The sequence below is a fragment of the Rhinopithecus bieti genome, unplaced genomic scaffold (genome assembly GCF_001698545.2).
Source record: "Rhinopithecus bieti isolate Rb0 unplaced genomic scaffold, ASM169854v2 scaffold_10356, whole genome shotgun sequence".
In the NCBI taxonomy this organism is placed as follows: Eukaryota; Metazoa; Chordata; class Mammalia; order Primates; family Cercopithecidae; genus Rhinopithecus; species Rhinopithecus bieti.
The window spans coordinates 511,935-525,124 of record NW_016806422.1 but is presented as its reverse complement, the minus strand read 5'-3'; the positions used below and the strand labels follow the sequence as shown (position 1 = coordinate 525,124).

The 13,190-nt window shown below is 35.3% G+C and overlaps 1 protein-coding gene across 1 annotated transcript in view; it reads right to left on the bottom strand.

The window, feature by feature from the left end:
* LOC108532435 (low-density lipoprotein receptor-related protein 1B-like) overlaps positions 1-13,190 on the bottom strand; it is a 614,569-nt gene that overhangs the window by 108,158 nt on the left and 493,221 nt on the right. Inside the window, 1 exon segment of the mRNA XM_017876508.1 lies at positions 9,464-9,613. Coding sequence (XP_017731997.1) covers positions 9,464-9,613 — 150 coding nt within the window.

Below are 13,190 nucleotides of genomic sequence, written 5' to 3'. Positions count from 1 at the left end.
TTTTTTTTTTTTTTTTTTTTTTTTTTTTTTTTTTTTTTTGCCATTAGCTGTATGTAACTCACATTTTTTTCAGTTAGCAGAAAGGTTAAACAATTGTAAGCACTTTGTCATACAACAGCTAGAGGGAACCTTTGAAACCTTTAATCCCCAACAATATGAACACTGTATTCATTCTTGAACAAATGAACGTGATATTCTCTGACATGCAGACGGTGTCTGGAAGTATTTTAATCTGACAGCCTTGACTTTCCCATGGGTAAACTACCCGTGTGTCTTGAATCCCCATAGCAGCTATTGTGATAACTTCATTTGTGAGGTTAGCCCACAGAAAGTATGAACAAATGTCCTTAAGGGTTATGTTTGCTAAAGCCTTTCAAGGGCTCCCCAAAAGACAAATGACAAGCTTATTTGGTTAACAATGACTGAAAACAAATGTTGTGTGCATAACCAAATCAACAGAGCCGATTTTTTCTCATTACTGGACTGTGACATGAGTCTGCAAATACACATAGAACATACCTTTTTTGATTGATCTTCATAGTAGCCAAAATTTAATCTCTTTTTAATGTTTACTTATTAAGCCCATTCCTGGAAAATTGCCACTTGAAACAGGTCAATAGTATAATATATTAAATTGTGATAAATAGAAAACTGTAGCAGAGAGAGCTTAAATATTTATGGAAAACGTGTAATTAAAGGCTATTTTTTTTTTTTTTTTTTTCCTTTACCTGTGAATCAAAGTTTCTTTTAGTTCATAGTGAGGTTAGCCAATCGCAAGTGATTCTAAGATTTGATGGTTGTTGGAGATAGCTACTTAGATATTTATAGGTAGCACAAACCTATTCTAAGACAAATTAAGCAGTTTTATATTGTAAACTCCTACAAAATTCTTAACTAAAAGTTGAAATAGTTTTGCCTAACTTAAAAAACAGATTAAAATGAATTCTGATTAGCATAACTTCACAAATGAACTTTTATTTATAATTTTTACGTTTTGTACTGCTTTAACCTATATAATCATTTATTTAAAACTATTTCCTATTTAGTGAAAACTAATAGTTTGATCACAACACATTAGTGATAAAAATCATGTAAGGTTAAAACATTACCTTTACTTTAATGGCAAAATCACAATTACTTTTGTGCCAACATACAGAGAAATAGATAAGGATATGCACACACACACACACACACACACACACATATATAATGGTTAGATAAGGATTATATATGTGCATGTGTATGTATGTGTGTGCATATATATATATGCATACATACATACACACACACATAAAATAGACTGAATATTTGTGTCCTTCAAAAATTCATATGTTGAAATCCTAATCCCCAGTTTGATGGAATTAAAGAGTGGGATCTTACGAAGGTAATATGGTCATGAGAGTAAAGACCTCATGAATGAAATTAGTGAATTTATAAAAGGATCCCCAGAGAGCTCTTTGTCTCTCTCTCTCTTTTCTCTCTCTCATTTGCTGCCATGAGAAGATACAAAAAGTAAGCAATCTATAATCTGGAAATGGGTCCTCACCAGAACCCAATCATATTGGCACCCTGATCTCAGACTTTCAGCCTCCAGAACTGTGAGAAATAAATGTCTGATGTTTTTAAAGCCCCTCAGCCTATGTTAATTTGCTATAGCAGCCCAAGGTAAGACATACAAATATATAAATAAAAAGATATATGTCTACACTTTGACACTTAAGTAGAATATGTCTTGATAATTTTGCAATCCTTACCTACAAATATCATGGTAAATGCAACTTCCAAAGATCATTTAGTACCATAAAACAACAACAACAAAAAGCATATACAGAATGAAATATAAATGAGAGCATCTGTTCATACAGAGTAGCAGAGAAAAATTAATAAATCGCTCATAGGTGTGAGTGAATGGTGGAGGGTAAATTCAAACTCATACCCCTTACAGGGCCCAGGGCTCAAACTCTTGATCTTGACAAATTACTACACGATTCATTGTAATAAACAATGTCAAGAGCATCTGTGATTAAATGATATGCTGACCATTAAATACACAAATGTCAGTGATTCTCTATTTAGACATACTGACTTCAGGTTTGCTTAAATATGATTCATACCCTCAGTTCTATTTTAAAGCTATGATCCATTTGCACCAGCTCTTTCATGCCCCACTAAAAAAGTACAAAATACAGATATGCTATCATCCTTCTATTTCCTAAATTCCATCATAATTTTTAACAAGAAATAAGACTATTTTTTGTGAGAATATTTGTTTCATATGTGTATTTTCTCTTATCTCCATGAATTTATTTTTTCCACTTTCTCTTCAGTGTAAATACAATATATGCAGTCTGCTCTCAAACTGCATATGCAGAAAGGAAAAAAAAATGTTAAATAAAATCCATAAATAACCCAGAAACCCTGATTTTAGTCAATAGTTTTAAAGTCCTGCTCCTCATAAAGACACTAAAAACTCAACAGTGACTTGATTAACTTGAGCTTGCCTCACTGTCTCCTGAAGGCATTAGTGACCAGAAAAATGTCAAAAGTTGTGAGAGAAAAGGAAAAAAAAAAAAAAAAAAAAAAAAAAAAAAAAAAAAAAAAATCCCTATAACTGAATACTAGGTAATCAATAGTAAAATATTACATAACTGACTGTATGCTGCTTTATAGCACAAATAATTGAAAATCATGTAGGAAACTGTTTTAAAGTATTATTATTATTTCATAAAACAGAAGGTTTTTTTTCAGTTTGTATTTATTTATTTATTTTTTTAGACAGAGTCTCACTGCATCTCCTAGGCTGGAGTGCAGTGGCACAATCTCGGCTCACTGCAACCTCTGCAGCCTGTGTTCAAGCGATTCTCCTGTCTCAGCCTCCTGAGTAGCTGGGATTACCGGCACCCGCCACTACGCCTGGTTAATTTTTTTTTTTTTTTTTTTTTTTTTTTTTTTTTTTTTTTGTATTTTTAGTAGAGACAGAGTTTCACCATCTTGGCCAGGCTGGTCTTGAACTCCTGACCTCATGATCCACCTGCCTCAGCCTCCCAAAGTGCTGCGATTACAGGTGTGAGCCACCATGCCCGGACAAACAGAAGTAATTTTATAAAAGAAAATTCCATTAAAAAAATTTGCAAAATACTTAGAAAAAATATCTAAGAGAAAAGGTTGTAAATATAATTTTAGGGCAACTAGTTATTATTATATATTAGAAAGTAGAAGTTTTTGTATTTGCCAGCTCTGACAGTTAGGAAAACTGACAAGATCATCTTTAAAAATAAAGAAGATGGGAGGCCGAGGTGGGCAGATCACCTGAGGTCAGGAGTTCAAGACCAGCCTGGCCAACATGGTGAAACCCCGTCTGTACTAAAAACACAAACATTAACTGGGTGTGGTGGCGCATGCCTGTAATCCCAGCTACTGGGGAGGCTGAGGCACGAGAATCGTTTGAACCTGGGAGGTGGAGGTTGCAGTGAACCAAGATCATGCCACTGCACTCCAGTCTGGGTGACACAGTGAGATTCCATCTCTAAAACAAAACAAAACAAAACAAAATAAAAATAAAAATGGAGAAGAATTTGATGTGCAGAATTATAGGCTAGTCAGCTTTTATCTAGCAACTTGAAAGGTGTTAATAGTCCTCATTAAACAGTCATTGCACCCAAAGTGTAAATCACATCTGCCTAAGTGAGCCCCCTGGAGAACAGGAGAAGCACAGACAATGCTCTATTTGAGCCATGACAAACTTAAAAGACTTCTAACTTAGAAAATTAACCTTATCACCTGGGAAGATTTATGTTAATATAATTATGTTTTATATTAAGAAATAATAATAATATAAAAACTGTAAAATCAACAAAATGTTAAGCAGTTGTTAGTTCACACAGCATTCCTTCAATCTTCTCTCATTATCTCTTCAGATCTTTACTCAGAAGTCACTGTCTTGGCAAACTCTTGGCTACTCAGACTCAAATTTCACCCCATACACTTCCTTATCTATTTTCCCTGATCTACTATTTTTTCCCTTAACATTCAACTATCGCACTATATGTTTTGATTTATCTGCTTTATGGTCGGTCTTCCATGTTACTATGCAAGCTGGGATTCTTGCCACCACGTATATCAGCAGTTGGCACATAGTGGGCACTGATAAATGCTTGCTGAAAGAATGAAAGAATGAATGGCAATTGATATTTATTGCTGTTAGGGGTGAAAATTCTACAACAAGTAGTTACATTGCCTTCTCAGGAGTTTAACTCAAGTAAGAGTCAGACTTGACATTAGTATGTTCTTAATCTGTATTTACCTCAGGCAGAATACAAGCTCTGTTCAAACACCACCAGAAAATCTTCATAGAAAATCCCGTATCCTGTCCGCTACAAGGGAGGCCTATTCTCCTCTGTATATTATACTAGCTCTACCACGTGACTTTTTTTTTTTTTTTCCCCTACTGAAATCCCCTTTAGTGGTGCAGTTGGGCGTTCGCTGCCTTAACTCCATCCTTTTCTCTCAGCAACTCAATGTCACCAATGTAAATGATGACCAAACCAGAGGTGACACCTGGTGCCCTCTGCGCTGAAGCAAAAACAGAAGGTTATTGTAGGGATTTTTGTTGTTGATTTTTTGTAGAATGCTTGGCTTTTATAGTGTTAGCCTTCATAGCTAGCCTATAGAGTATGTTAGTCTGCATGGTATTTTCTAAAATATTTTTTTAAAAGATTACTTGCTAATAATTAAAATTGTGAGATTTCAAATAAACATCTGTATTTCTTCCTTCTCCTCAAAATAAAAGATATGGTGCAAATGGTTAATATTTCTTATGACAAAAATAAGTGGAGCTGAGAGGTGTTCTACCATAAGTGGGACATTCATTTTTCCCACTCCATCATAAATCCTGCCACTCTCAAGCTAGTTGAGATATTGCAGGCCTAGACTCAGATTCTACTTAACATTTATGTTGGAGCTGTTTGATTTTATCACCCCTGACATACTTTACTCATTCATAACCTGCCTAACTCTATTAAATTGGGAAGTTCTAAGTCTATTCGTAAAAAAATGACTAGGTAAACATATGAATTAGTATCTATAGCAGTGCAAAAAGTGACTACAAAACTTAGCACCATAAAACATTCATTGTCTCACATGGTTTCTATGGGTCTAGAATCTGGGAGCAGCCATGTGGGTGGTTCTGGTTTGGAGTCTCCCTTGAGGTTACTTTACAGCTGTTGGCTTGTGCTAAAATCTTGACTGAGGCTAGAGGTTCAGCTTTCTTTTTTTGCAGTGGCCGGATCTCAGCTCACTTCAAGCTCCGCCTCCCGGGTTTACACCATTCTCCTGCCTCAGCCTCCGGAGTAGCTGGGACTACAGGCGCCCGCCACCTCGCCCGGCTAGTTTTTTTGTATTTTAATAGAGACGGGGTTTCACCGTGTTAGCCAGGATGGTCTCCATCTCCTGACCTCGTGATCTGCCCGTCTCGGCCTCCCAAAGTGCTGGGATTACAGGCTTGAGCCACCGCACCCGGCCTGAGGTTCAGCTTTCAAGATGACTCGTTTACATGGCTGCTGGCTGGAGATCTGCCTTTCTTCCAACATGTACTTCTCCATTGGACTGTTTGAGTGTCCTCATAACACGTCAGCTGGCTTTGCCCAAGGACAGCGATCCAAGAGAGGGAAAAGAAGCTCATGTTTTTTATGACTTTGTCCCCAAAGCCACATATCATCACTTCTGCCTTATACTCTCCACTAAAAATGAGACACTACCCACGCTTAAAGGAACAAAAGCTAAGCTCTACTTATTAAAAGGAGAGATAGTAAAGTGTTTATGAAACATATCTTGGTTTAGAGGTCTTGACTGAGTCATCAAATAATTGCTTTATTTTGATCTGGGTACTATTCTAAGTAAAACTAAGAGCCTCAAGTGGTTCCAATTTATAATCCTTGAGGTTTAAAAACTTGCGCAAAGTATTCAGAGATTTTTTAAATTCAGCTTTAGGATAAACTACTCGTATATTTCAGTGAAAGACAAACTTTCAGTTACTTATCGTTCAGTACCTATGTAGCCTCTTTGGGGAACCATCATACACGTGTATATACTAATCACTTCATAGCACAATGACTTGTTTTCTTGATGTGTAATTTCAGGATCACTGTAGACAAATTTCTTTTTAAACATGTATAACTGCAGTCTTCAGTAATCCCCTGGATATTGGTGAGGTTCCCGTGTTTTATTTTTTCATTGCCTTTATTATATGACTGTAGTATTCAGCCTGAGCAGCAAGCAGGTCATCACCTTTTTCTTTTTTTCTTCTCAAAGAGAAAGGGTGGAGGTTTTGAAAGAAGGAGAAGTCTGAGGAGAAGAGAAAGTTTAAAACCAAGCCAGAAAATGTTATAGAGATTCCTCCCCTGATTCTCTTTGGTTATGGACTTTAAATTTTAAATTCTCAGACTGCTAAGCGTATTTTGATATGTCCAGTTAACATATTGCCAGTAGAGGCATTAGGAAATTTTTTGTTTGTTTTGAAGCTGAGTCTCACACTGTCACCCAGGCTGGAGTGCAATGGTGCGATCTCAGCTCACTGCAACCTCCATCTCCCGGGTTCAAGTGATTCTCCTGCCTCAGTCTCCCGAGTAGCTGGGATTACAGGCACCCGCCACCACACCTAGTTAATTTTTTTGTATTTTGAGTACAGACGGGGTTTCACTATGTTGACCAGGCTGGTCTCGAACTCCTGACCTCATGATCTGCCTGCCCCAGCCTCCCAAAGTGCTAGGATTACAGGCGTGAGCCACTGTGCCTGGCCAAGAGGTTTTGTTTGTTTGTTTGTTTTAAATATTTATTCTTTATGTTTCAGGGCTACTCAAATTATGGTGGCAAAAAGGGGTATACTTACACAGCAACCTACTTGTTAAGAGAATTTTAATTTCTGCAAGGTGGGGTTCCTCTGCAAAGTTGATGTCATATCAGATTCACAGGATTGACACAATATGGGCATTATGATCTCACTCAAACTTTCTCCTTCTTTCATTTATCAGTCGACAAACCTAACAGACTTTATTTTTTGCTAAGATAGAGACCTGTTCCATTTTTTGATACTATATTTACAGCATTGAGCTCTGTAGGTTTAGTCTTCATTTCCTACTCAGAACATGGGCAGCAGAAATATTAGCAGAAATAAACATTTATAAAGCCTTAAATATTCCTACGAGGCAACAATTTTATTATACTTTGTTCCCTTAAAAGTCACTGACTTTCCTTGAAATGTTATGCAAGATTTTTAACACCTTTCCTCTAATTTATTGAGTTCATTGTTTATGCTATTTGCTAGTTTGGGTTTCATAAAGTACACTGGAAGTAAGTTTTTGAAAACATAACGTGGGTGATGATTTAGAGACTGTTGCAGATTACTCAACTACTTTCAGAATTTAAACTCTGCTTATTTTTATTTAAAATATGTACAAAGACTCATAAGACAAAATATTAGTGTTCATTTTCCAATACTGAGTAATATATTGCTTTTTTAAAAAGTCATCTTATAGACACTATAAAACAATTGTCAATAAATTCCTACTGTAAAATAGCCTATTTATCAAGTACAACCCTTTTGTTTTATATATAACTTCTGGATATATACAAAGAAAAGAATGTCAATATAATGCTATATAAATAGCACAGAAATTGCCCAAAGACTCAAAAGAAAATTGGAGACTTAAATACAAGATGGTTTCTCTTTTACACATTTAAATTCCTCATCTGAAGAAAAACTGTTAAAAAAAAAAAAACTGATTCTAAGAAATAATTTAGAAACAAAAAAAAGTAAAAGGTATAGCAGAAGGACAGCAGTTTAAGAATAAGCTTAAGCAAATGAAAACTACGAAACATCTGATGAAGTATTCTATCACATATCTGGAAATTCCCAATGAGGGAAACGTAGAGAGTGCTTTAAGGACCAAATTCACAGGCATCAGATAACAACTTTGACATTTCCATATAATTCTACTTTTCAAAAAGTACATTCATTTAGAACTTCAGGTGATTCTCACAACTTTGTGATATAGGCAGATAGTTTCATGTCTATATTTCCCTATAATAAAAATTGAAATAGAGATCATCTTAATACTTAAGGTTTTTTAAAACAATCTCCTTTTTTCCTTCCTTCACGAGAGAGGAAGACTTATTCTTAAATAATAATTTGCAATATTTAAACCTTATTCACCTTCATCTAGATATTTTTAATTTAATTGAAAATCAAAAATAAAAACATATTTTTGTCTAGAAAATGGATTCCCAAATCTGTCTCAATTAACCACTGTTTATTAACATATACTCATGAACATTAGCAACAAAATAATAATAATAATAAAAACAAAAGCAACGAAAATACTCTCACAACACTGAGAAACTAAATGCTCTCAAATGGCCTAAAAAGCTTGTAGGAATATAGAGTTAAAAGCATAAATTTTTACCTATATAAATATATAAAAAAATATATTCAAAATGGATTTCATAAATTGTATAGTTTTTTCTTTTTAAAAGTTATTCTGACTATATCACAATATTCAGAATTATAAATATTAAATAATTTTCTGATTATCATCCTGTAACCAAATGCAATTACCGAAATTCTATGTAGATTATCCAGTCCTCACACCCTTCACCTACTACGAACTTCAGCTTAGAGTCAGCCATCCACTAAATCAAAACTCAGCCATCCACTAAATCAAAACTCAGCCATCCACTAAATCAAAACTCAGCCATCCTCACCAAAGAGTTCTTCCTTATGCTATCCACTCAACATCTTTTGAAAAATTCAAACTATCTTCTTACATTTCAAAAATGAGCTTCTAATATCAATATAGTAGAGTTTAATTATTTGCTCCATGGAAGCCACACCTGTCTCTTAGTTTCCTAATCATTTTACTTACCTGGCACCTTTTTTTCCCCAGAAGATCGAATTCAAAGGAATGGAAATAAGACTCAAATACGTAAAATTTTTACTCACTCTGGAACACTGAAAAGAATTATTCAATTGGAAATTATTTCAATCACTGGTCAAATGGACCCTGCTGTCTTGTCTTTTGAATTCTGTCTACAGATCAAGCTATTCTTTATTAAATGGAGATAAGCCAGGTTTGACTTTATCGTGACAAATGCGCAAGGCCCTTACACTTTAGAGGACTGTAGTAGAACACAGAAAATAACAATTATAAAATAATATAAGTCATAGTACACCAAGAATCAGTAACAGCAAAGTGAGTATTGCTAACGCTAAGTTTCTTATCTGGATAATTTTATAAGTCTGTGTGCTAAAGAGGAAAAGAAGGAAGAGAAGAAAACCTCACAGAAGTGTGCAATTTGAATGCAGTTCTGGTGTTAATGGAGCAGTAACTTTCCTAAGCTTTTAACAGGTCGTAATAAATCAGCCCTCATTCAATACAAAGCAACCAAGCTATAGAATCATTTCACTTACCCATGATGGTTAGGGCTGTAGCTTTTGTTAATTCTTCTTTCATTGACTCAATTACTTCTAAATTACCACCATCCAGGTTGCATCTATTTATGGTTCCATTCCCCGAACTGATCCAATAAAGCTTGTTTTCCACATAGTCTATCGATAGACCTGTAATTAAATTTTACAACTTAAACATAATGATAGCCACTTAAATTATAATATTCACCTAGCACCACTGGATTTGAGGGCAAAAAATAAGTTGAAAGCTCAGATTTTTGTCTTTACAAATAAGATCTGGCTAATAGGGAAATACACATATGTTGTTTTCAGTTTGTTTTTTTTTTATTGCTGTTGTTGTTTATTTTTTAGAGACAGGGTCTCACCCCGTCATTTAGACTGGAGTGTAGTGAGGCAATAATAACTCACTGCAGCCTCAGACTCCTCGGATCAAGCAATCCTCCCGTCTCAGCCTCCTGCATAGATAGGACTACAAATGCGCACCACTAGGCCCAGCTAATTTTATTTTCATTTTTTTTTTTTTTAATAACGGGGGCTATTTTGCTCAGGCTGGTCTTGAACTCCTGGGCTCAAGGAATTCTGTCACCTTGGTCTCCCAAAGTGCTGGGATTACAGGCATGAGCCATGGCACCCAGCCAACATAAACAGTTTTAACTGACAGAGAAACATTATACTTTTATAGGCACTTAACAGTTATCTCTGTGGATTACTGACCTAATCTTGTTCCTCTGAGAGAAATGACAGTTCAATTTTACAAATACAAAAAATAGTACCTAGAGTAGATAAGAAATCTGTGTTCATAGCTAGTTAGTGGACATTCCAGATATTTTTAGAAAGTTTCTGTTTCCAAATTGAGTGCCTGCCCTCTTCATTATGCCACTTTGCCTCGGAAAGTTTTAATGTGTAGTGACTCATTTGCGATACTAATTTAACTGATGAAATTTATAATTACTCATCTATTTTCCATAAAATTTACTTAGGCAGTTACAGATTTAAATTGGTGATTTCATCCCTCTTCAAGTAAATCCAAAAATGGAAGATTTTCAGCAAATAGTAATTTTACCAAAGCACAGAATTAAATTGCGCTCATTTGGAGGCTGATACGGGGGAGATAAACCATTCGGCAAGTGAGTGAATCAAGTCAATGGCTTAAGACGCTAATCTCGACATGGCACAGTGTGTCACTGGAGGTAAGGCTGGGCTTTATTGTATTTTATGGGCAACTTCACATATTATAGTGGTGGCCATCATTTTCAGAGGTCTCAGGGTAGGTACTTTTTGTTTGCTAAAGGTCCTTGGCACACATCTACTTAACTACTGGCATGCTCAGCAGCATCAGTATCCACATTTTAACAATAACTCTGTGGAACCATGTCGGCCTTCTGTGATCCATAATTACTCATGGAAAAGTGCACGTGGGCATATACTCAGGCAGACAATGCAACCAACTGTTCCTGGGCTCTCTCTCAGAGAATAAAATGGACAAATCACAAATAATTCCTTCCCTTAAAAAAAAAAAATGAAAGGAAGGCAGATGATTGAAAAGACGTACAGATTCAAGTGCATTGAGAGAAGGTGAAATATAGCCTAATAATTCTCAATTACAGGGATTCCCAGGACAAAGAATGTGAATCATTATAGGCATTTAACAGTTATCTCTATGGATTAGACCCTCTTTTTTTTCCCTGAGAGTTGGGATCTCACTCTTTTGCCCAGGCTAGAATGCAGTGGCACAATCATAGCTCACTGCAGTTTTGAAATCCTGGGCTCAAGTGATCCTACCACCTCAACCTCCTGAGCCGCTGGAATTATAGGTGTGAGTCACCTTGCCTAGTTCTTTTACTTTTTCTTTTAATACGTGTATGATTCTATTTCTGGAAAGACCAAGGTAAAGCTAGTTTATGCTCAGAGTCAGGACGTGTGGAATGTGAGGTAATGATTGGCCATGGGGCTACTGTGTTTCTAATTAAATTCTGTTTCTTGATCTGGGCACTGGTTATATAGGCAAATTCATTTAATCAACATTCATCAAGCCATATATTTAGGATGGTTTACTTTTCCATATGTATGTGATTCTACCATATACAGTTTATGTTTAAAATGTGGGAGGAAGCTAGGGAGTATACAGGAAGTGTAAACAAAATAAATAAAACCTCCTAAATCAATTCAATACACAATGCCAAGGAACTTAAAGAAGTGGGGGCTTCACAGAGGAAAGAATTTTGTCTCTCTCTCTTTTTTTTTGGATCTAGTGTCTTTGCTTCTGGACTGTGACTAGAGGAAGCAGACTTTGTCATAGTCAGCTTATTATATTTGCTGTCTAGCATGATGACTAGAATAGAGAAGAAAATTAATAAACATCAAATAAATGGACAGACGATTTAGTTAATTCCATTATGAAACTATAGCTTGTTTTCAAAGAGTTCTGCCTAGGAAACTTTAGTTATCTTCCCAACTGAATTTTTTTTTTTTTTTCAGATGGAGTTGCGCTCTGTTGCCAGGCTAGAGTGCAATGGCACGATCTCGGCTCACTGCGACTTCTGCCTCCTGTGTTCAAGTGATTCTCCTGCCTCAGCCTCCCAAGTAGCTGGGACTATAGGCATGTGCCACCATGCCCAGCTAATTTTTGTATTTTTAGTAGAGATGGGGTTTCACCATGTTGGCCAGGATGATCTCGATTTCTTGACCTCCTGATCTGCCCACCTGGACTCTCAAAGTGCTGGGAATACAGGTGTGAGCAACCGCACCTAGCCCCAACTGAATTTTTTAATGTACTACTTATACCCAGATACTGTAACAAGTACAGAAGAAGGGCAATGATTCAACAGCTCTACTTAGTATGGCTTAAATATTTAAATTAATTTTAACATTGAATAGCATCAAATTAATAGTTTTAAGGTTCACAAAAACGATATTTAAAGTTTCTCTATTAATCTCTCTATATATATATGCATGTGATGCATATCACATAACTCCTTCCATATATCTTCTTTCCTGTTAAATATATTAGCTTAACCCTTAAATGTTCTTGGGTGCATGTATTCTCAGGTTCATAAAATAGAATTGCAATGCTTTACATTATTATTATTAATTTTAAAAACTCGTGACATTTGCTTTATATTCATAGTATAGATATATATAGAAGTATAATACATATCTCTGAAGTTTATTAATGCAAATGTTTTTGCATCATAAGATTTTTCATTTTGTTATTATCATTCACTTAAGTCCTAATAACACTAAATGATTAATTGGTATATATGGTGTTGGAGTAATTTCTGAATCAGTTCTCTGTTCTGCTAATATTTTAAAAAATGAAACACTAGGCAGTGAACAAAACTGTTGAATGCAATTAAAACTACTCAGTGATGTTAGAATGCTAAATCAATACCCATGAGAAAACAGGTCAAACGTGAGCATATTTATAAAACTGTACTGGAACCTATGCAAAGAAATATAATTATGTCTGTACTAAAGGATCCTCAGAATGGGTGACTGAAATTTGAAAATCTTCAAAAGGGCCATAGAATCTGTCTGAAGAACGTATCAGTTGTAACGCAGTCTTGTTTTTATGAGACATATTTAACTAATTTTTGAAGTATCTGAATCTGGCTATCAAACGAGGAAATCTAGACAGAATAACATAATAAGTATTTATTTAAAAAGTCACCATTTAAATTGAGAAAAAACTTTAGGAAATGAAAATTTATCTTTTTTACCTATCTTT